This window comes from Clarias gariepinus, chromosome 1, assembly GCF_024256425.1.
Source record: "Clarias gariepinus isolate MV-2021 ecotype Netherlands chromosome 1, CGAR_prim_01v2, whole genome shotgun sequence".
NCBI classification, from domain to species: Eukaryota; Metazoa; Chordata; class Actinopteri; order Siluriformes; family Clariidae; genus Clarias; species Clarias gariepinus.
Genome location: NC_071100.1, coordinates 18,465,245 through 18,489,703, shown reverse-complemented (window position 1 = coordinate 18,489,703; position 24,459 = coordinate 18,465,245). Strand labels below are relative to the sequence as shown.

Below are 24,459 nucleotides of genomic sequence, written 5' to 3'. Positions count from 1 at the left end.
CCTGTCACGGCGTGCGCCCAAATCAATATCGCTCCTCGCTCACTAGCCTCCCCGTCGGGGTTTGTTGGTTTACAGTGGATTTTACTACGCGGTGTGAGTGAGACGCGCGCACACAACGCGGAAGTGCGGCATGCAAACGGGGCAAATGGAACGCGGCCCAGGGAGTTCAAAGAAGAGCCAGCGCGAGCGGACGGAGGCAGGAGCTGCTGTCCGCGGATGGCCGTCGTACTCGTATTTTATAGCGCAGGGTGCAAACCCGGGATCATTGGCATGGATGAGCTATGTCCAGCTCTGTACCAGCGTGTCATGTGGGCATTATAAGACTAAAAAGTGGCAGCTGGCACGCCTAAAAATAGACGCAGGTTAATTTTTTATAGTCTAAATTAAAATCCTCCTCTTTAGTGCCTCCTATTCCTATTAATCCTATTGTTCTTTTAGTGTCACTGCGTGTGCTTACAATGCCAGCCAACATTCAAATGCAAATTATTCACTCTCCCCAAGTGTGAATCAGCTGTTCTCACCTATACATATTAACCTATACGTTCTCACCTAAAGTGTTTAGGTGAAATTCCACCTATACAAGTGTGACAAATATGAAAAGAAAAAAAATAGGAAGGGGCAAATACTTTTTCATGGCACTTCACATGTAGTCAGATTGTTCCACTGGGCTGAAACTGTAGCAGGTGGAGTTATAGCACTTTTCAAATCACACTTACTATACACTGATATGAATAACTTTGAATGATGAATGCTACGTTAATATGATCTCGGGCTTGCTCCACATTATAAAAGCAAAGCGCGGAGTTTAGTCCGAGATCAGGGAAGTACGTGATGTGGTGGAAAATAGGCAGTGGCGGTTCTACACTGAATTGCTCCCCGGGCGAGACTCCCTCCCGCCCCCCGTCAGCGCCACTTCTAACCAACCAAACCCCCTGTCTGAAGTCTGCTCGGTCTTGTTAATTTGTTTTAAAACCCCCAATTCTGTGAATTCCCCCAGCAGCGAAACCAGTTTGATGACTTTACACCTGTTGTAAAGGTGAGATGGGGGTTACAGTAACTGTGGTTGCGCTTTACCTCGGAGCGCGCTGTCGCGTTGTATTCAATGAATAGACTAAAACTAAATCATGTTTGCTTCAGCATTGGAAACAATATTGTATTAGATTAACTTTATTAAAGATTATACACTTTTGTATTCTTTGTCCACACACGTGGGCATCTTTAAATTTTTAGATATTGATCCTTTCTCGATGCAGCGATCCAGCAGCGCACCACATCCCACATCATAATACATGCTGATGATGACCAACACGTCTCCCCTGATCTACCAGAGCCAAGTAAAAAGAATGGCAATCAAACAGAATAAAATTAGTAGCAGCACTAACTTGTGCTAGTTATTATGATGGTGGTCAATATTAATTGAAATAATGTTTCTCAGCATTATTTCGTGTTAATATTGACTACCCTAATAATTAAAATAAGTAACTAGTTTACTAGCGTGAGCTACTGCTGCTACTGATTTTATTTCAGCTTACCTGTTCAGTTTTATTGCCATTCCTTTTAAAATATTGTCTTCATAGATTTATATGTTGTTTGTCTTGATGTTCTTTTTTTCGTTTCTTTGACCCAATATATGTTCAGTGATACTTCAAATTGCATTGATTTCTGTATTGTGTTATATTTTTATACTAGTAACTGGTGTTAAAAATGTATCTCTACATTAATGAGCCAATGTATTATGGTGTGGGCTGCTGTGGGCCAGGAAGTCCAGGGACGCTTTTGGGTCCCAGTCCGCCCCTGTAATAACGAATGGAGAAAGCGCAGTCAAAGCCCGGGGATTCTGCGTTCCGCTAGTCGTGAATAGCTGACACTCAGTGACAGCCAATGAAATTGAAGCATTTTTGCCGCTTTCCACGTGGTGTGGCGTTGCTTAAATAATATCCGTATAATATCCGTATATCCTATAAAATCGTCCAGACCCTGGTTCGAATCCCGCTCTGGGTGAAAATGTAATAAATGTGAATCCTTTGTTTTACACTTTTTGCTTATGATAATCATTAAATTACAGCAACTGTGAGGTGAGTGCTAATGTGTTTCATAGCTTAAGAAAAAAAATTCTCAATTGCAAACATGCATTTAGTACTGAAGCATAACTTGATAATGTAATGGCTATATCGTGGCATTTTAGCAAATAGCACCGGAATTTTGAGCACTGGCTGGGAATCGAACCCGGGTCTCTCACCTACCAATGAGCCACCAGTACCTGTCTGTGTTTAAAGCGCATAAATATAGGCTAACATCATACATCTTTGTAGTCCTTTTGCACACGCGCGGGTGCGTTACAATAATAATAATAATAATAAATTTGGAGAACTACTACTAATAATAATAATAATTCTGAATGAAAATGAAGAATAAATACATATCAGTTTGAGCTTGACACGTTTATGAGCTCTGTCGCTTGCCGTCAATGGGCGCCTAAGAGACATAACATTTTTCGGCTTCAGTAGACACACAATACTTTAGACTGAAACACGACTGCCCCCTACAGGTATTGAAGGGCATTTTCACAGCTTGCCGCGCGCACTCGCGGCAAGTCGTGGGATCCCTTTTCCGAAAACGTGCGTTTTTAAAGGCCAGATCTGTATATATGCACACACACACACACACACACACACACACAGAAAAAGTCAGTAATGCATGGCATGTCTTTTGTTCTTCTTTGGCTATAGCATTTTATATAAGATATATATTATATAAGAACTGTACAGAGTGAAACTGCTCTGTTGGAAGGGAAAAGTGAATGATGATTCGTCACATTACCAATCAGTTATTGCACTTTGTTGGAGTGCAATATATACATACAATGCCTTGCAAAAGTATTTATAACCCTTGAACCTTTCCATGCATTTAATCTCTTCCATGTATTTTATTAGATATTAGGATATGTAAGAGACTAACACAAAGTTAGTGATAACCCCCCCTAAAAAGACTTGAAAATTGCTGTTCATTAATACTTTCCTTCCAATCTGACTTTGAGTTTAAGCTATTTTGCAACAAAAAAAGGGTAAAAATTTTTGGTAAAACTGATATAGAGAAACTCTTTTAAAAACTGCATTGTAGCACAATGCGGTTCTACAAAATACTTTCTCGGGGAGGCTGAATAAAAATGCATGCCTATTTATTTGTAAGAAAAAATTTAAACCCATTTAGCATTTTCCTTCATTTCACACACACACACACACACAAACACACACACAGACCAGCCATAACACAAAACATTATGCCCAGTGTTGTGTAGGTTCTCTTTATGCTCTGGCCCCTTGACTCCATGACTCCATAAATCCCCTTGGGATGTGCTGTTGTGTCTGATACCAATTGATTGGCAGCAGATGGAGGTTGTGTCTTTGTGTCAGGTCACATGTGTGGTGGACTGTAGTACACTTTGTTTCTGTGGTGTTTTTTCTTTCATCGCAAACATTGCCTTTTTTTGGTGGGTTGTACTGCATTGGCTTTTCTATGGAATTGAACCAGACAGGTATACCTTTGGGCCTTGGATGCACATGATCCTGTCACTAAAAAATGTAACTGATCTGTGTGTGTGTGTGTGTGTGTAACAGGTTTGATGCATGGGCAGCACCACAAAATACGGACACGAGGTCTTACGGAAAATGGGTAATTTTATTTATGAAATTAGGGATGGAAAGAGTTAAAAAAATGGAGAAAGGGAAAAAGAAAAGGAAATGTGTGCACATGCAGGTCCAGTGGGCAGTGCCCCGCTGGCACGTGGGCACAGGCTGGTGAGTGATGGCGGCAGACAGAGTGAGAGAGTGAGTCCACGTTGGCAGCAGCTCCTATGCCAGTCACTCGTACTGACTTAGGGGACCGGCCCCTCACAGCTCTTCTGTGGGACTTTCTCCTCGGCAGCAGGGCATCGAAATCCAGCTCCGCGTGAGAGTAAGAGAGCCGCGAGAGCTCCAGCAGTGATCTCGCTGCTATCCTCCTTGCAGCGATTAAAGGGCAGAATTCCACTCACTCTCCTTTGAAGTCCATGGGGGCGTGTTACAATGCCCAGCTCGGTTTTAGTGCGCGGCAGAAGAAGAGGCCGCCAACCTAGTGTGAGTGTGTGTGTGTGTGTGTACCAAAATATTGCAGTGGGCCAATGTTGTGTTTATTGTCATTATCAACCACATCTGGATCACTAGTCTAATAGTTCTGCAGTATGGTCAGTCCTGTGACACAAAAATTCCACCATTAGTGCATAGTGTGTGATCTGCTTAAAATGCTGCTTAGCTTTGTATTCCTTTTGTTGTCCTAAGCCTTATGCGTTTTTACCTCCTAATTAATACACCATTATGAAAACTAACATTTTTAAATGAATAAACTTGACTATGTTATGAACTGATTAGTAAAGTTAAAGAAGATATTTTTTCATCAATTTTAAACAACCTTAATGAGAAAGCTAGGTAGTACCACAAGGGAATACACTACAAAGTATGCAAATAAAACCTCTTTTAGGCTATGTGCACATTACCAGTCTAAAGTGACTCACATTTTTTTATCCGAACGTGACAAATCAGATTTTTTTTAGTGCTGTGTGAATTCACAAATTAGATTTTTGTTTTTAGATTGGATCTGAGTTACTTTTATATGTGGTTATCGGTAACACATATAGTCAGTAATTAAATGAAAATGGTCAGACTGGACATTATGAAACTTTTTTTCCACTGTGCATAGGCAAACGTTATCAGCCAGCAAAAGGGATTTTATAGCAGTGCTAGCTACAGCTTCTAAAACAACTAAATCAAGGCATCTGGCATTTTTTCAATCTTATTGACCTCAACACATGCAGCTTATTAACCTCTTGCCTTATCCTCCAGAGCAAAATCCCAAGCATATTATTTCTAAAATTACATCCAGTGTCGAAATAAATGGGTGGTTGAGCAAATATGACATGTTTTACCCCAGATGGTGTGAACAAAGATGTACCAATGTGCACATGTTGTTTTAGAGGACAGACGCATCCACATTAAAGTCAGATAAAAGTTACTTGTAATAATTAAAGTGAACTGTCATAACATGCAATATAATCTGACCAAAAAAATCCAAACAATGTGGCTTGAAATGTGACCATAGTCTTTGTAAGGGTTTCAGCTCTTTTGGGGTGAATCAAATCTTTAATGATTCAAGCTGATTTTATTAAACTGATTTATAATTTAGAGCATACACTTAATCATCTATCTGTCCAGTGTGTAGTACAATTGAATGTTTTTTACCTAGTTTTTCTTATCCCGTGGCCAACGATAAATATACAACACCTAGGATTATGTCAGTTATGAGCTAGGTAATGTACTGTAAGATCCGGGCAAATATTTAAACTTCAAAATACACAATAGTTCTTTATTAAAAAAAAAACAAAAAAAACAAGCTGCTATAAAAAACAAAAACAATTTATGGTGCACTCTACTATACATGAAACTATGCTAGTTAGACACACACACACACAAACACACACACACACATACACATACGTACATATATACAGTACATACAAACAGTTCGGCGGGGAGAGTTAAATGGAGTTCTGAGACACTTTACAAGTGAGAAAGTCACAAAAGCAGAGCCTTAAATTTAACTTTACTGCTTTCTGAAGGTCTGAAGCTTTGTTTGGTTACTTGCATTACGTGAGAGTTTTTCTCCATGTTCACTTTCATCGTAAGTGAATCACGGCATGGCTGATTGGCTGGCGGCCTAGTGGTTGGATGATGTCTTTCAGGGTAGCCCTGGATGCTTTGGAATTCTCTGGAAGAGTTTTCGTGGCGAGTCTCGTTGCACGGTTCTGGCACGAAGTTCATGAAAGTTTGCTTTGAGAATGGACGACTCTATCGCTTTGTTATTGTAGCTGATGTTGAAGATGGTGAAGAGCGTGAGCTCAGAGAGCTCCGTGAGCTCTGATGATCCTGGGGGAGTCACAAAGCCACAAGGTGTCCATGGCGTGAAGGCTAAAGATCTCAAAAGCTAGCGGACCTGTTCGGGCCTTGTGGTTTTGACCCCGCAGAATTGGTCCGTCCCACGGCAAATATCCCCAATCAGATCCCCAATGTTGTGCGACTGAGCCCCGTCCCGCATGGTTCATGTTTCGTGCATACGTTAGCCTAATGTGTGGCCTGTCGCATAGGGGAACATTCCTGAGGAAATTTCGATAATTTGTCAAGTTTCAATAATAAAGCGTCTTAACCTGAATCATGTTTATAACATCAACTTTGTATTCATACCAACGTTCTCTGAATTAAACAAGCTTTCATCCAATATCAAATATGCCCTATTTTGCACACTCATTACCACTCTACTACTCTTACATAGAGAAAGTGGTTATAGACATTGATTACACTTCCTAGGTTATGGGGAGTACATCCAACGAATAATGAAGACATGGAGTGTATGATACAAGTATAGATATATGATTGTACTTTAGCACACTTTAGACCATTGTTCCGAAGACTATTCATATAGCATGTTTTTTTTTGTCTGAGAAGCACGAGGAGGGAGAAGCGGGAGAGTGTACTGGGGTTAGGCAGGAAGTCAGTGTTGGGCTGTTGTTCCCTTCCAGCTCAGATTGAGGCTGTAAAATTGAATTCCTTTTAATGCCTTTCCAATTTACAATGTTGTCGGTCAGGGTTAATGGTTGCATGTGTGACTCCAGGCATCAGAGGGGTCCTTTGTTTTCCCACTAAAGTTTGTTTATGTCAGGATGAACTAACCTAGGCGACCAGATGACTTAGCTTTAGCGATTAGCCCAATGTAGCGTGGATGATGAACCCAAAAGCGATGATGAACCCTGATTTGCGACCGCTTTACTTCCGGGTCCTAGTGCCGGTCGCCGATTGAGTGGATGTACTGCCATATTCTCTGAAACGCCTTTGGAGACGGCTTATGGTGGAGAAATGAACATTTAATGCACGAGCAACAGATCTGGTTGACATTCCTGCTGTCCCATTTTGCTGTGAGACAAAACTGCACATTCCAGGGTGGCCTTTTATTGTGGGCAGTATAAGGTACACCTGTGCACTACTCATGATGTCAGATCAGCATCTTGATGTGGCACACCTGTGAGGTGGGATGGATTATCTCAGCAAAGCAGAAGTGCTCACTATCACACATTTAGACTGATTTGTGAACAATGTTTGAGAGAAATAGTAATATTGTGTATTTGGAATGAATTTTAGATCTTTAAGTCCATCTCATGAAAAATCTAAGCAGAAACAAAGGTGTTATATATATATATATATATATATATATATATATATATATATATATATATATACAGCTTTATACATATAACAGTTTTCTTAGTAAAAAGCTGATTTTAAAAGAGAAATATTAGTCTATATTAATGAATAGTGACTAACCTTGTAAAGGGATTGATGTTTGAACTGACCACAGATACTGCTAATTTACCTGGAAGAGAAGAATATTTAACACTATTAAATCCACTGTAGGTTTACAACAAATTCTTACAATTATGGGTTTGATCGATTGATTAATTAACTGTTTGATTGACTGATTGATTGATAAGGCAAAAATCTACACACCAATTAACTAATTCACACCACTTAACTAATGTCACAGTCGACTGGTAGCAGTGGTACTTTGTTAAAGCACATTATACTTGGAGTACATTTCTTGTAAGTATGAACTCATTTAGTTGTATTAAAGCCGACTAATTTCTGATTCAGGATTCTGACATCCCAGAATGTTAAACCACTTCTCCTGAAGCTATTTATTTGTTGACTTGCATTTGTGCTGTGGATATCATTCACATAATAGACATTTATAAGTGATGATTTTTCTTTTTCTTTTGCTGCTTGGAATAAATTCTAATAACACCTAAATGTATGCATCTCTCTCTCTCTCTCTCTCTCTCTCTCTCTCTCTATCACTCAATAGTGTGATATATCTTTTAAACCGAAAGGTTCAGGGGCTTTAACACAGACACTTCTAATTCAGTCAGTCTTCAGTAGGACAGGATGGAGTTTTGTCCACTCTGTGTGATGCTCTGTAAGTAAATGTTCTGTTTGTCTTCATTACAGTAATTGGTGTTGAATTAATGTAATAATTAACAGGCTGAAAGTCCTGATACCAGGTTCAGTGTCGTTATTATTATTATAATTATAATTTGTTGTTAGTTTAGGTTACTGAATTTAGAGTGACATTCTGCTTTTTGTGGTTACTTTCCACACAATGTATTTCATGACTAATTTAATTTAATTTTACTAATATTAAATCAACAGTTGCATGCTGGTCTCTCACACCAGTCCAAAACATTCATTAAAAATAAGTTATTTGATGCTATTTGGTATTTATTTAGGATTTTACATTTTATAGTTCATACGTAATATATATTTGACCAATTTTATGGTGATACCTTCTCTACTCTAACATCTTTAAAGTGAATGAATTTGCTCTAGTAGATATACTGCAGATGTTAGCACTTTGCACTTAACTAAAGTCACAGCATGTGATAGGAGACTGTGCCAAGCAGACAGGAAATAAACTAAACTAAACTAGTTTTTAAATAAAATTATTTACATTTATAGAGACTCTGCCTTCTACTTAACATTCTGATTGTTTTGATTCATAAACATTTTCTCACATGTTTTATGCATATTTCAATAATTTTCCTTTGATTCTGTAAAGCTGCTTTGTAACAATGACTATTGTAAAAACACTAAAATATAAAGTTGAATTTAATTAAACATGGGATCATAGAAGATGCTGTTTTGAATAAATCTATTTTAGTAACTAACATACACAACTAACATACAACTAACTAACATCTTAATAAATTAGAATACAGTATTATCAAAAAGTTGATTTATTTCAGTAAATCAATTTAAGTAGTGAAACTCCATTAGCTTACAGATAATGAAACCCCAAAATCCAGTATCTCAGAAAATTAGTATATTACTTAAAATGAATAAAAAAAATAATAGAAATGTTGGACTACTAAAAAATATGACCATGTACAGCACTTGAAACTTGCTCTGGGCAACCTTTGCATGAATTACTGCAGCAATGCAGTGTGGCATGAAGGTGATCAGTCTGTGGCTGAGGCTGAGGTTTTATGGAAAACCAGGTTGCTCTGATAGCAGCCTTCAGCTCATCTGTGCTGGTGGATCTGGTGTCTCACATCCCCCTCTTCACAATAACCTTTAGATTCTCTATGGGGTTTAGGTCGGGTGAGTTTGCTGGCCAATCAAGCACAGGGATACAATGGTCACTAATCTAGGTATTTAAACTTTTGGCAGAGTGGGCAGGTCCTTCGTCCTGCTGGAAAGTTAAATCAGGATCTCCATAAAACTGGCCTGTAGAGGGAAGCATGAAGTAATCTAAAACTTCCTCATAGACGGCTGTGCTGACCTCGGATCTGAAACACCAGTAGATCATGAATCTATAAACAACCAGTGACTGTGCAAATTTTACACTGGACCTCAAGCAACTTGGATTCTGTTCCTCTCCTCTTTTTCCAGGCTCTGGGACCTTGATATTCAAATGAACATATAAAGGAATGCACATTTAAAGGAACCCAAGATCATGCATTATTTGCAGAGCTTTAATAACTCATAAGTAATAACTCATAAAATTATGTGGATTTATTGAAGCAATATCTGAAGATATCAGCCAGGAAGTTAAAGATTGAGCGCAAATGAGTCTTCCAAATGGAAAATTATTTCAAGCATACATCCAGATTAGTCAAAAGGTGGCTTAAGGAAAACAAAGTAAAGGTATTGGCATGGCCATCACAAATCCCTAATCTCAATCCCATAGAAAATTTGTGGGCGGCACCGAAAAGGCGAGAGCTAGCAGGAAGGCCTACAAACCTGAGTTACACCAGTTCTGTCAAGAGGAGAGGGTAAAAATTCCAGCAAACTATTGTAGAAAGCTTGCGGAAAGATACCGGAAAAGTTTGGTCCAAGTGGGCAATTCTACCAAATACTAAGGAAGTGTGTGTATACTTCTGACTTCGATGAAAGTGATGAAAAAAAAAAAAAAAACGCACGAACATTCTCCCTCACTCGATTCTGACATTTAACAAATGCAAAAAATATGTTAATATTTATTGATCAAAAACAGAAAGAGTTTGCTCTGATTTAATGTAAAAAGCATTCGTGTTTTTTTTCTGAGGTGTCTTTGGACATAAACGTCCTGCTGGCCACTACATCAACAATGTCCAGTTCCATGCCTAGCATAGATCTGGCCCTTTTAATGACCCTTTCCAGTTCCATGTTTTAGCCCCAACAGACCACAGCATAAATAAATTCAAATCAAAATCAAATTTTATTTGTCACATACACAGTCATACACAGTACGAAATGTAGTGAAATGCTTACACGACCGCAGGTGACCTTAAAAAGAGAATTAAAGCTTATAATAAGTAATAAATATCAATAAAAGAAATATGATAGAAAATGTAAATAGAAAAAATAAAATAAAATGTAACTAGAAAAAATAGAACTAAAAATAGAAACTGAAAATAGAAATATACTGTACAAGTAGAACTATAATGGTGTGCAAATATGCATAGAAAAAGTGACTTTGTGCAATGGTTATTCAAGTGTCTTTGTGCAATGGTCCAGAATGTAAACGTAAACATGTAGTGTAAATGTGATGTGCGTGGAGTTGTCCATAGTGTCCATGATTGTATTAAGATTGATTGATTGATTGTGAAAATTGTGAAAATATTGTGTTAGTTTTGCATAGTGGTGTGATTAAGAGACCTTATCGCCTGCGGGAAGAAGCTCCTCCTCAGTCTCTCTGTGTTGGCCCTCAGGGAGCGGAATCGCTTCCCAGACCGCAACAGAGTGAACAGTCCATTGTTGGGGTGGCTGAGGTCCTTCACGACCTTCCTGGCCTTGGTCCAGCACCGCTTGGTGTAGATTGAGTGCAGGTCAGGGAGCTCGGTGCGGATGATGCGCTCAGCTGATCGCACCACCCTCTGTAGAGCTCGTCTGTCCTCCATGGTGCTGTTCCCGAACCAGGTCGTGATGTTTCCCGTCAGGATGCTCTCTATGGTGCAGGAGTAGAAATTCCTGAGCACCTTGGAGGGCAGTCTAAAGTCTCTCAAGCGTCTGAGGTGGTACAGACGCTGCCGGGCCTTTTTTACCACGGTGTTGATGTGAAAGGACCATGCCAGGTCCTGCGTGATGTGAACACAGAGGTATCTGAAGCTGTCCACTCTCTCCACTGGGCTCCTGTTGATGATGAGGGTCTGGTAATTCCTCACCTGCTTTGTACTGAAGTCCACTATCAGCTCCTTTGTCTTGCTGACGTTCAGGAGGAGATTGTTTCTCTGGCACCAGTTCTCCAGATTTCCAACCTCCTCCAGGTAGGCCGTCTCATCGCTGTTGGTGATCAGGCCCACCACGACAGTGTCGTCAGCAAACTTGATGACGGTGGTGGAGTTGGTAGTGGCCACGCAGTCAGAGGTGTACAGAGAGTACAGCAGGGGGCTCAGAACACAACCCTGGGGGGCTCCAGTGCTGAGAGTGATGGAGGCTGAGACATGTCCGCCCATCCTTACTGCCTGTGGTCTGCCAGTCAGAAAATTGGAGATCCACTGACACATGGATGAGCTGAGTCCCAGGTGCTTCAGCTTGGTGGTGAGTGTGGAGGGAATTATGGTATTAAATGCAGAGCTGTAGTCGATGAAGAGCATTTTAACATAATTCCCCCTTCTGGTGTCCAAGTGAGTAAGTGATGTGTGGAGGAGATGTGAGATTGCATCGTCCGTGGAACGGTTTGGACGGTATGCAAACTGTAGTGGGTCCAGTGTGTCTGGTAGTGAAGAAATGATGAAGTCCCTGACCAGGCGTTCAAAGCACTTCATCACTACTAAGGTGAGAGCTACAGGGCGATAGTCATTGAGAGAAGCATGATGTGGTTTCTTTGGGACAGGAACAATAATGGACTCTTTGAAGCATGTGGGGATCACCGACTGAGATAAAGAGATGTTGAATATCTCAGTGAACACAGGTGCTAGCTGGTCTGCGCAGGCTCTGAGAATACGGCCTGAGATGCCGTCTGGTCCTGCTGCTTTCCTGGTGTTCACTTTCTTGAAGGCTCCTCACGTCATGCTCGGTGATGATGAACGCGCTTCCGGTGCTGGCAGTCACATCCTGTCTGCAGCCGTGAGCACCGCTAGCATTAGCATTGCTAGCGTCTTTAGCTGCAGCCTCGAAGCGAGCATAGAAAGTGTTCAGCTCGTCTGCCAGAGTCACGTTCGCGTTCGTCATACCGGATGTTGTTGCTTTATAATCCGTTATTGTCCTTAGTCCCTGCCACAGGCTCCTAAAGTCACTCTGTTGGAGCTGTGACTCTAGTTTCCTCCCGTAGCGCTGCTTCGCCTCTTTCACCGCCTTCCGGACGCTGTATGACGCAGCCTTGTACGGTTCCATGTTCCCCGACGCGAGTCCCGTGTTGTAGGCAGCGGTGCGAGATCATAACGAGATAAATAACGATACTCGCCACAACAGATTCATAGATCATACAAATAATGGTGTTGCAGATGACCTGAGCCTTCTCAGAAAATACATTCGGCTCTGTCTTTTCCTGTGCAGTGCCAATGTTAACTAACCAGACCTGCTTGTTGTATAGATAAACTCCCAGATATTTGTATTCTGAGACCATGTCTACTATCTCCCCCTGGACAGATAAAGGAGCCGAGGGGTTCCGTTTCTCCTGAAGTCTACCACCAGCTTGATGTTGAGTTGTAGGTAGTTACTGTATGCCAGAAAAACAAAGTCATCCACCACAGACTGGTACTTGGAGATGTCTCCGTCCTTGATACATCCAACAACCACAGAGTTGTCAGAAAACTTCTGCAGATGGCATGAGACAGAACAGTCCCCTGAGGAGCACCAGTGCTGCAGATTACTGTGTCGGGGACACAGTTTTGTAATTGGACATACTGGGGATGACAGGTCAGATAGTCCATACTGTAATTCAAGAAACCAAGGGACTGCCTATGTGTATGTTCTATAGTTACTTCCCCAGTACTGCCGTCGAATGGTGTTGAAGGCGGTGGAGAAGTCAAAGAACACAATTCTAACAGAGGTCCCAGGTTTTTTGAGCTAGGAGTTTCGTGAAGTCTTACCATCAATGTCCTCTTATGTGGTTCACAGAGAACTTCCCAGTTTGTTGCCTCAAAACAATCCTGCAGGGCAGCAGTGGCTCCTTCTGACTACCCTCTCGCATTTCTCTCTGTAGCAGGCTTCCTTTGAACCAGGGGTTTGTATATTGGCTGGAGATGGACTAGGTTGTGATCTGACCTCCTCAGAGGGGGTAGGGCTGCAGCGCTGTAAGCACTTTTAACATTAGCATATAGCAGGTCTAGTGTCCTATTCCCATGTGGCAATCCTCATACTAAGTATAAGTGGGAAGAGTCTTGGTCAGGGATGTGTGGTTGATTTTTCATGTTTTTATACAGTGACTTGTACATGTACATTCAACAAAACCATGTTATTTAACAGACAGAATAATAATGGTTGTGCTGATGGTTCCTGTGTTTAGATGATTAACATTTATGGAACATTTATGGAATTTTATGTAGTGTTTTCTTCGTAGAATAACTTTAAATTCATTGCAATTGGAAAGAAATGTTTGCCTGTGTTTTAATTTGCACTTCAAGTGTTTTAACAGCTGTTAAAAACAGCTAAAAGCAGCTGTTCTTTTTTTTAAATAGCATCTGTTCTTCACACTTGAGGTGCAAATTAAAACAGATGCAAACATGTATGAATGTTACTGGAAAACTGCAAATGACAATCTTTCTTAATCTACATTACTTCCAATTGCAATGAATTAAAATATATTCTATGCCATTAATGCTAACAACTAATTTGTGTTTGTGTTTTGTGGTCATTACACAACATTAAACATCGCTATAAATGGTAAAACATTGTAGCATGGCAAAGCATTGTAACTGCTGAAATATTGCTGTGGTGTAAATGGAATAAAACATTTCAGGATATGGGTTATTGGAAAACTTCTATAAAACACAAATTTTGTTCCTGCATAGTTTACTATATTGCCAAAAGTATTTGCTTGTCTGCCTTCGCATGCATATGAACTTGAGTAAATACTTTTGGAAACATAGTGTACTGATTGCTTATGTTGTAAAAGATTAAAAAATGGCCTTTATTCCTTTTAAATTTTGCTTAGGTGACATGAATAATGGAAAAAATACCTTTTTTATAATAAAATAAAAGGGCAAATATTTATATTTTTATTTACTACAGGTCCAAAAAACATAAGAATCAAGATTTACAAGTATTTATACTTGTAATAAAGGGAACAACAATGTTTAGAGACACAGAGTCATGTTGTGGTGGTGTTGGGCATAGATGCAGAGGGTAGCGAGTAACTCCTTTTTATTAAACAAAACAAAACTTGAACAAAAGTAGTTGGCTTTAGGACTTAACCGACAAGTATCAAAACAGACAGGGAACTAAACATACATACAGGGATACAACACAGACAGGAAGACTAAACAGACTTGGGGACTAATCACACAAGGGACTAAACATAACAGGGACTAAGCCTACTAGCTGTTACGCACAATAACTGCTAATCTGGGTGGTAGCTAAACAGACTAGAAGGCCAAAGATCCAAGGAACGAACAGATTAGGTACACAGCAGATTAGATATGAAACAGACTAAGAACCAAGCTGGATAGTGGTTAAACAGACTAAGATCTAAACAGATTAGGAGACTAGACAGACTAAGAGCTATGCAGGTTAGTATCTAAACATGTTTGTAGCAAAACAGACTAAGAACTAAACAGACTACAGCAAAGAGACACACAAACAAAGAGACAAACTAACATACTTACTAAAAAACTGATGTAAACTTATCTTAAACAACTCCACAAAACATATGCCAACTAAACTAGAACAAACTAAAACAGGGGTCCGTCCTTCGTACGGCGCTTGACACATCCGAGGTGAACTGACACATCTAAAATGAGATCATCGTGCTAATTACGATGTGGCTAAGTCGGTTCTTCAAGGACACCTGTTGTTGATGATTAGTAGAGCTGGATTGAGTTGTCTAGGATTATTGCGCGTTTGTGCGTTGGTTTAAAAGGCGATATGCATCGACAATAGAAACACATGAGACAATAAAATAAGCAATATGAAAATTAATATGTTGTATATGAAAAAATAGGAATATATATTTTTTAATACAACATGTATACTTTTATATTGTTTATTTTATAAAAGTTTTGTCCAATTTTTCATTATAAAAATATTTATTATATATAAATATTTATTTGCATGACAAACGTCTAAAAAATAAATGTGTTACAAAAAAAACATTATAAAAGAATTTGTATTAAAGGTCTTGACGGCTGATAGTAGTATCTCTTAAAAACCCAGAGGGGCGAAAATGAACAGCTTAAATACACTGGGGGGAAACAAGACACAGGTGATCTGAATAACTAATAAGGAAACTCAAGGAAGAACTAAGGCTAAGGGGAACTCCAGAGGCCTGGAGACAAACTACAGGAGGAACAAAAAGCTGACAGTTTCTAGCAAGGGATGCTTTTTGTTTTTCTTCTTGAGGTACACCATACTGTATGAGCCAGGGGAAGAGAAGGGTATTTATTTCTGTTAGGAAGCAGAGACCAGATCCATTGTGGCAGAAGCAGAGACCATCTTGAAGAAGCTTGAAAAATATGGGTGACAACTCGTACACCTAACAAACCCTGAACTTAAGCCTAGATGCTTTATAGTCAACTTTGTTAGATCTCTGATCTAGTCAATAAGGTATCTGTAAGGATTTTTACTGTAAGGATTTTTACAGGATTTTTCTGATCTAGTCAATAAGGTATCTGTAAGGTAAACTATAATAAGGTACTGTAAGCCTTCCTTATCTCCTGATTTGCTTTTTTTCTTTTGTGAACATTGAGGTCTTTGAGGGCAATGTTGCCCTGGGACGATTGATGATGGAAGGACCCCGATTACAAAAGCAAAGTTTAAAGAGGAAAAAAAAATGGTCTTTTTCATTCACTTTTTATGTCAGCAATTGAAAAATAACTATTTCCAGGAACATGAAAAAGTAAATATTTTGTAACATGATAATCAACAATGGAATGGTCACAGTAAAACCATCTTGGATATCATTGTGATCTACTTCACCTGTGATTTATTTTGTTTCTCTTCCTACTTTTAGTGCTGATTGGACTCCACTGCATACTCACAGGTGATTCTTGTATTTTTTCTCCACTGTTTAAAATAAAACTAATCAATTAATAGATTATTAACACAAATGGCCCAAATTAGTAAACTCATATGTAATAATATATGCATTCCTAGTTTGAGTTTATTTAACACTTAAATGAAATTAACATTAAATGTTAATCAATAGATCAGATTAAAACATATGGGTTTAGTTACAACTTCTATTCTAAAAATACATAAACACACATAGAACTACCAGTCTGGTATGTTCTTGTTTGGCTTCCTCTCTATCATTTTTATAAATAGTTTACTTATTTACACTGTTACATAGTTTCATTTATTTTTTAATAACATTTTTTCACTTTTAGTGCCAGTGAACATGAAGCTCTGATCTGACATAGGTCTATGTTCTCTGACACTAAGAGTATATAAAGTATATCACTCACTCACAGTGCTGCATTTTTCTCCTTCACTATTGACACTGAAAGCTTAAAGTGCCCCTATTATGCTTTTTCATGTAGCTGTACAGTATGTGAACATAAACTATCTGCACTATCTGTGACGCCGACAGTGCATGATAAATGAAGTTTTTGTCTCTTAGTCCTTGTTCACACGGGCGTTAAAATCAAGCGTTTTTCTTGCGTTCGTAGCATCCGGTGAGAGTGTTTTCTACACATAGGAGTCAATGAGAGTGTTCACACGGGCTTTGCTGACATGCGTTTGTCCGGCTGCCCGTTTATACTGCATCAAAAAAACGTTGCATGCAGTTTTTTCTTGGCGTTCGAATCCCAACGAACGCAAGGAAACCTCTTCTAGTGCATTTTCTTCGCGTTCATTTTGCGCTTCGGAGGACCGGATATATCCCATGATCCTACAAGCTATAAATAGGGAAATGCAGAAAAAGGCAGGATAAGAAAAATTAATTGTTGAAAAACTTACACAGAAATTTTCGCATTTCTTCATATACCACAAAAAAACTTCCTTTAATTCAACGTTGTGCAGACAGAGAGTGAACCCAGTAGCGGCGGGCTTTCATATCCAGTTCCCGACACACTGCCCCCACAGGTTAACACACAAACTACAATTTGGGCTGCAGGCTGACGTTAGACAGAGACAAACGAACGCCGGTGTAGAAGTCAATCAAGCGGCACTACAAAACGCAACATAAACGTCTAGGATGTTCAGAGCACGTTCGTCCAAAAACTTAACGCCCGTGTGAACAAGGCCTTAAAAAAAGAGTCGGCTCACATTCGCTTAAACGAGTCGTTAGCAATTCTAATATTTCTCTGTTATGGATCCAGGTCACTGCATAACATATTTGCATAGTGTCTGCCCACGTTCTACATCACGAACAACTTGCCCGCCATCTTACAATTAACATTACCACACTCTTGTTAATGTGACCTAGCATTCATGCCGGGTTCGCTTAAACACTAAAAAAAAAAAAAAAAAACGAGAGCACATAAAATCCTTTTTAACTGTTTATTCTCCACCCTTCACCAAAGCTGAACTCTAACACTCGCGACTCCCCAGAGCAGGAAGAGCACATGCCCCTTGCTCTTCTACGGCAAGCCCCGAGGGGATAAATGCATCACACACACATATGCACATCACGAGCGCCCGTGCATCTAACATTAGCACAATATAATAAATTAGGTCTGTTAGATTAACACTTACAATGACACTTCCCACTGAGAAACGTCCTGCTCCAGTCGTACTAGCGAAACAGTTTATTGTCGATGTGCCACTTCAACCGTTTCATCGTCAGACTTTGGCTTGAATTGATACGGTAAAACCGACGCCATCTTTTCTATGTATTGACTGGTCTCCAGAAGCGTTATTCGTTTTGTTTTCTGACACACGCTGTAGCGGTAGACCAATCATAAAGGACCGCGCCATCTGACCAATCACAGCAGTGAGGGCTCACGGAAAGGAGGGGTTTAGACAGACTGAATCTTCGAACTGCTTCACACGAGTCGTTTATGAATCATTTAGAAATGGGGTAAAATGAAATCTATTTTTGGAGAAAACTAAAGTGTTTTTTAACTTTGCATACATGTAAACCTGTTTTAAGAGACTCATTAAGCAATATTAGCAACCTTTAAAATGGCATAATAGGGGCACTTTAAGTATCATCAGATATCAAGACCAAACAAATGTGTAGTTGGTTTTCCCCTAAAAGACAAATTGAAGAGAATGACAACGACACACACACACACACACACACACACACACTGAAGAATTTATTTGATACACTTGGGAATTTATCTTTCCCTCCTTGATTTCAAGCTGTCCAGGCCCTGATGCAGCAAAGCAAGCTCAAATCATGATGTTTCCTCCAACATACAGTACTTTATGGTTGGGTGGTAGAGTGGGCCCACAGGGGCAGTGGCTTCTGCATGCTCCTTTAAGTGGCTCCTCTTGTTGTCTCGGCCCCTCCCAGTTTCCCTTTGGTGCAGCCATAGATGGGAGTCCAACGTGACATCCGGCGCCGGGATGGCAGTAAACAAAAACTTGCAAAATTGTATGTTTGGTGTTGATGTGGACAGGGGTAGAGCAAATCAATGAAAATGTATAAATCCAGATAAATCCAGTTCTATGCATTAAACTAACGATGTTCTACTAGATATTGAGTTCTCAGATAAAATAGTTAAATTCAACCAAACTATTAAATATACACAGTACACCACCATGGCGCCAGAGAAATACTCCCAACAAGGTCACACAGGTATGTTTTACCAATACGAGGCAAGGGAAACAAAATGCAGTGAGGTGTGAGCAACAATGCCGAAATATACTTTATTAAAAGAACATCAATAAAATGGTCTGTCCCTAAAACAGACCCACAGAATTATAAAAATAATCTTCCCTGGGACCAAGCTTGGGGGGGAACAGTACAGGCCAGCCGCAACTCGAGCAGTCATCTAACCCCACCTACCTGTATAGTTGAAACCAGATATTTACACTTTACACTTTAGAAAAAAAAACACAAAAACCTTTTCTTTACTGTCAAACATTAAATCAGAGTAAACTTCTTTTGCATTTGTTAAATGTCAGAATCAATAAGGGAATTTTTATGTATTTTTTTATCACTTTCATCAAAGTCAGAAGTATACATACACTTTTTTTTTTTTTTGCCCAAAAAACTGTTTCACTTAGGTGTTTCTGGTTTCTGGTATCATTCCATAAGCTTTTTACAATAGTTTGCTAGAATTGTGGCCCACTTCTTTTGACAGAACTGGTGTAACTGAATCAAGTTTGTAGGCACTTCTTGCTCGCACTCGCCTTTTCAGTGCCGCCCACAAATTTTATATGGGATTAAGATCAGGGCTTTGTGATTTCCACAAAGATTTTTGTCTCAATGTGCAGTTGCAAACTGTAATCTGGATTTTTTTATGGTGGCTTTGTAGTAATGGCTTTCTCCTCCTAGAATAACTTCATCTTATGGTGGTACAGGATTTGTTTTCCTGTGGATAATGACACTGTCTGCACCTAAGGATGTGCTACACCTGTGGAGGTCCACAATTATTTTCCTGATGTATTGGTTGATTTCTCTTGTTTTCCTCATGATGTCAAAGACAGAGGCTCTGTGTTTGAGGTGTGCCTTTATACTGTATGCATCCACAGGTGTGCCACCAATTAACTAAAATGGAATCAATTTAAAATTTTAATATTATTAGTTAGAAAGTCTATGAAAGTGACGGACCAAGGATGAAAATATGTAAATAATGCAGTAACTTCTAGTCGCTCGATGTCTTATGCATGAAAGGTCTGACCATTAAAGCATACTTAGTGACTGGCACTAACTACTCAGACACTGTGACACTGTATATATTTCCAAGATGACAAGTTTGGTTTAATCATGAAAATGTGTGTCAATGCAAGAACTGCAGTTAACTAAAGCAGTCACTGCCCCCCTCCCCTGGCAGGATTATACAGCATTGCAACCAGGTTATTAGAACAGCAGATCTAACAGAAAGTACAGCCAAGAGGTTCTGAAAAATAATTTCTACAGCATATTTTAAACAAACAAACAAAAAAAATTATTTTGTTAGTGATTAAAGTTATGAACGAGACATGTACAATGGTCTGTGTGGAAGGACGGTGTGCTCGGAGATACCTTTAAGGTCTAACATGAGCTCAGGTTAAGTTTTTTCTGTAAATAAAACAAAATAATTAAAGAAACAGGTCAGAGGTAAGGCGATTGATCAAAACAATGAAAATTAAAGTTTGTAAAATGATGAACAGAACTGTATAGACTAAGGGCTACTTTTTTTTTTACTTACTGGTTTTTAATGTACATTAAAATATTTTATGTTTTGTAACTGAAATGTTTAAGCTTTTACACTGTTATTGTGTTTATGTTATTAAGACACACTGAGAGCAGTGGTGTTTTTCAGATGGAGCTCCATGTGGTGGATATCTGACTACGCCACGAGGGGAATTTTTCAGCCCAAATTATCCCAATGACTATAATAATAATGCACTCTGCACATGGACCCTGCAAGCTAGAGAACGGGAGGTGGTTTTGCTGGACTTCAGTTTTGTTAAGTAAGAACTCACATCCATGTTTTTCCACCTGGTGATGAAAGACACCTGGTTTTGTTTTGTATCTTTATTATTTAGGAATATATGTTTTTTGTGAATGTATGTTTCATTACTTTGTGCTGAGATTATTTTGATTCCTTTCCATTTTTATTTTCAGTTTGGAGTTATGCTGTGATCATATCCAAGTGTATGATGGTCAGAGTGCTCAGTATCCACTTATGGGTTCTGTGACTGGGCAGGATCAGAGACCTTCATTTATCTCCAGGAGCAGATACATGACTGTCGTTTTCACCACTGACAGCAGTGCGACAAGACAAGGATTTAGGGCTGAATGGGCTTCCAAAAGTATGTATTTGTCCTATTGATTTCAATAAAATTTCTGTTTGGGCTTGTAGAGTAGAACTAATCTATCCAAATATTCCACATTCCCATGATTCCACATCGCAAAATAGAAAAAAAAAACGTTGGTTCGGTTGTGATCACATGGCGCTCTGTGGCAAAACAAGAAGCGCATGCATGATACATGATACTCTGTACCAAGACTTGCTCGTTTTCCAAGTCAAAATTTCTTAAAAATCTTTGCTCGTCTTGCGAAACACTCGCAATCCGTGGTTCCACTGTATAGGCTTAGGGTTTTCTGCCATTATGTAAACTTTCCCATGTCTCTGTCTCTTACCTCTCTTTTTCCTCTGTTGTATGTCTAAAAAATAACCTTCTCATTGTACTTTCTCATTCTTTATATGGTAATAATGCACAACCATACACTATAATGTATGATTAATATTAAATATAATTACATTTGTGAATATTGTTGGACTGATATTTTCCAGACACATAAACATGTTTGAACGTGTTTCAGCTGTGTCTGTCTGACTGTCCGGCAAAAAAGTCTGTTGCTGAAATCAAGCCTGAACTCAAATCTTCCTTCTGGTCTAAACAAGGGAAATTGCTGCAGTGGTGATTTTCATGATTTCTTCACTCAAATAGACCACTTCTTATGACCAGTTTACTTTTGCTTTGGAGGTTGAACCTAAGATCTCCAAAGATCAGGAAAACAGGACGAAAGAGGATATGTTTTAAGGTGGGTTTTGAATACCTGCAGTGAAGAAAGATCACGGATGTGTTTGGGAATAGAATTCCAGAGTGTAGGGGCAGACATACTAAATGCTCGTCCTCCGAATGATGCTAATCTATGGCGAGGAATTAACAGTAGACCAACATCTGCGGATCGGAGTGTGCGAACAGGGGACTAAGTATAAATGAGATCAGAAATATATGGAGGGGCAAGACTATAGGTAGCCAATGAAGGTAGCCAACGAAGTCGGATGGGAGTCATGTGTAAAGATTTTTTTGAATAAGTGAGGACCCTAGCAGTAGAGTTCTGAATGTATTGGATTGTATTTAATGTTGTATTTGGTAGACCATAAAAAAGAGAATTACAGTAGTCAAGTTGAGAAGTAATGAAAGAGTTAACCAGTGTTTTAGCATCCTTAATGTCTAAGAAGGGCTGTAGACGAGCTATATTGCGGAGGTGGTAGAAGGCAGATTTAGTAAGTGACAAAATGTGAGGTAGAAAGGAAAGATAGAGAGTCAAAGGTTATACCCAGGTTTTTAACGGTGGTGGAAGGTCTAACCAAGGTTCCGGAAATGTTAACAGAATCAGTACAGAAAGAAGCAACGTTTTTAAGTAAACCAACGAGTAGAACATCCAAGCATTTATGTCATCAATACAAGCTAAAATGGAGTTAGTGGGAAAGGGATGGTAGTGTCGAAAAATGATAAAGAGTTGAGTGTCGTCTGCATAACAGTGGAAATTGAAACCATGATGGCGGATGATTTTACCTAGAGGAAGCATGTAGAGGATGAACAGTAGTGGGCCAAGAACAGAACCCTGCGGAACACCATGAGAAACAGGAGGATTTAGCCTGGTGGATAGTAATATAGTGTTGACGGTCAGACAGATAAGAAGTGAACCAAGCTAAGGCAGTTCCAGAAATACCAATAGCAGAGAGTCGTGAAATGAGAATACTTTGAGGGATGGTATCAAATGCAGAAGAAAGATCTAAAAGAATCAAAATGTTAACAGAGCCAGCATCAGAGGCCATAAGAAGGTCATTGTCAACCTAAAGAAGTGCTGTCTCAGTACTGTGGTGAGAGCGAAAACCGGATTGAAAACATTCATACAGATTATGAGATGACAAATACGTCTGTAGTTGAACAGCCACAACTTTTTCAAGTATTTTTGAGAGGAGCGGAAGATTTAAAATTGGTCGGTGGTTGGCCATATCAGCAGGGTCAAGGCCGGGTTTCTTTAAGACGGGCGTGACAGCTGCAGTTTTTAATTCAAGAGGAACAACAACAGTGCTTAAGATTTTAGAAATGAGAAGTGAAATAGGCCGTGAAATAACAGGTGCAGAGTATTTGAGCAGGGACGTAGGGGCAGGATCAAGATGACAGAAAGAAGGATTGACTTTAGTGAGTAACTCAGAAATAAAAGCAGGAGTTGGAGGATCGAAATCAGTAAAAGTACCAGTTGCAAAGTCCGTAGGGACTAATTTGGGTGGATAGGGGAGTACACTGTTGGAAAGTGAGAATGTATATGATTTTTTTTATTTTGAAAGAAATGTAAGAATGACTTACAAAGATCTACAGAGTCGGTCATAACGGGGACAGGAGGGCTAGTGAGTTTGTTAACTACATAAAACAGTGTTATAGGACGGGAAGATGCATTTGTGATGAAAGCAGAATAATAGCTGGAGCGTGCAGTATTTAAAGCCAATTTATATAGCTGAATATGATCTTTGTATGCAATAAGATGCATGGTCAAGCCAGTTTTCCTGTAAAGGCGTTCCAGGCGACGACCAGTAGTTTTCAAAGTGAGGGGGTATACCAGGGTGATGTATGTGTAGAAGGTACGATTTCTGAAAGAGGGTTATTATATTTGGCAAGAATATCAAGAGCAGAGCTGTGTTCAGTAATATCTAAAAGATGTGTCTGTACAAAATCAGTAAACAGTGAATGATTAACAGAAGTAATTTTACGAAAAGTAATGGTTGATTTTACCCTAAGGCAGTGGAGAGGCATTTCACAACTGAGTTCAATGAGAAGGTGATTAGAAAAACCAATCTGAGATCCATACACAGAAACATTACGTAGTAGTAGTACAAATCAAATCCAGTGTGTGACCTTGTGAGATGTGTAGGAAAATGTATGTGCTGTACAAGATTAAAGCATTCAAAAACTGACATGAGTTCACGGGAGTCTGCACGATCCTTGTTAACATGTATGTTGAAATCACCATGTAAGATTATAGAAGAAGACATCGCACAAGTAAGGGTTAATAGTTCATGCAGTTCAGTAAAACAATATGACATTGATTTGGGTGGACAATACAAGAGAATTGCAATCATAGGAAATGTACCAGAGATTTTGAGAACCAGGTATTCAAAGGTTGAAGGTGTATGAAAATCAATGGTTTTGACAGGAATGTTACTACGATAGACGGCAGCCAGACCGCCACCCCTAGATGTCAGACAGGGTTTGACCAGGTAGCTGTATCCAGAGGGGGTGAGAAGATTTAGGTGTAAATAGGGCCAGGGGTCAGGGGTAGCTTAGTGGTTAAGGCATTGGACTACGGTTCGGAAGATCCCAGGTTCAAACCCCACAACCACCAAGT

The 24,459-nt window shown here is 39.4% G+C and overlaps 1 protein-coding gene across 1 annotated transcript in view; it reads left to right on the top strand.

Annotated features, from left to right (window-relative positions):
- LOC128520545 (Fc receptor-like protein 5) overlaps positions 1 to 24,459 on the top strand; it is a 192,135-nt gene that overhangs the window by 6,455 nt on the left and 161,221 nt on the right. The window contains exons 2-5 of the mRNA XM_053494830.1: positions 7,945 to 8,055; positions 16,228 to 16,257; positions 20,636 to 20,786; positions 20,941 to 21,128. Of these exons, the coding sequence (XP_053350805.1) occupies positions 8,025 to 8,055; positions 16,228 to 16,257; positions 20,636 to 20,786; positions 20,941 to 21,128 (400 nt within the window). The 5' untranslated portion in view covers positions 7,945 to 8,024. The remainder of the gene's footprint in view (positions 1 to 7,944; positions 8,056 to 16,227; positions 16,258 to 20,635; positions 20,787 to 20,940; positions 21,129 to 24,459) is intronic.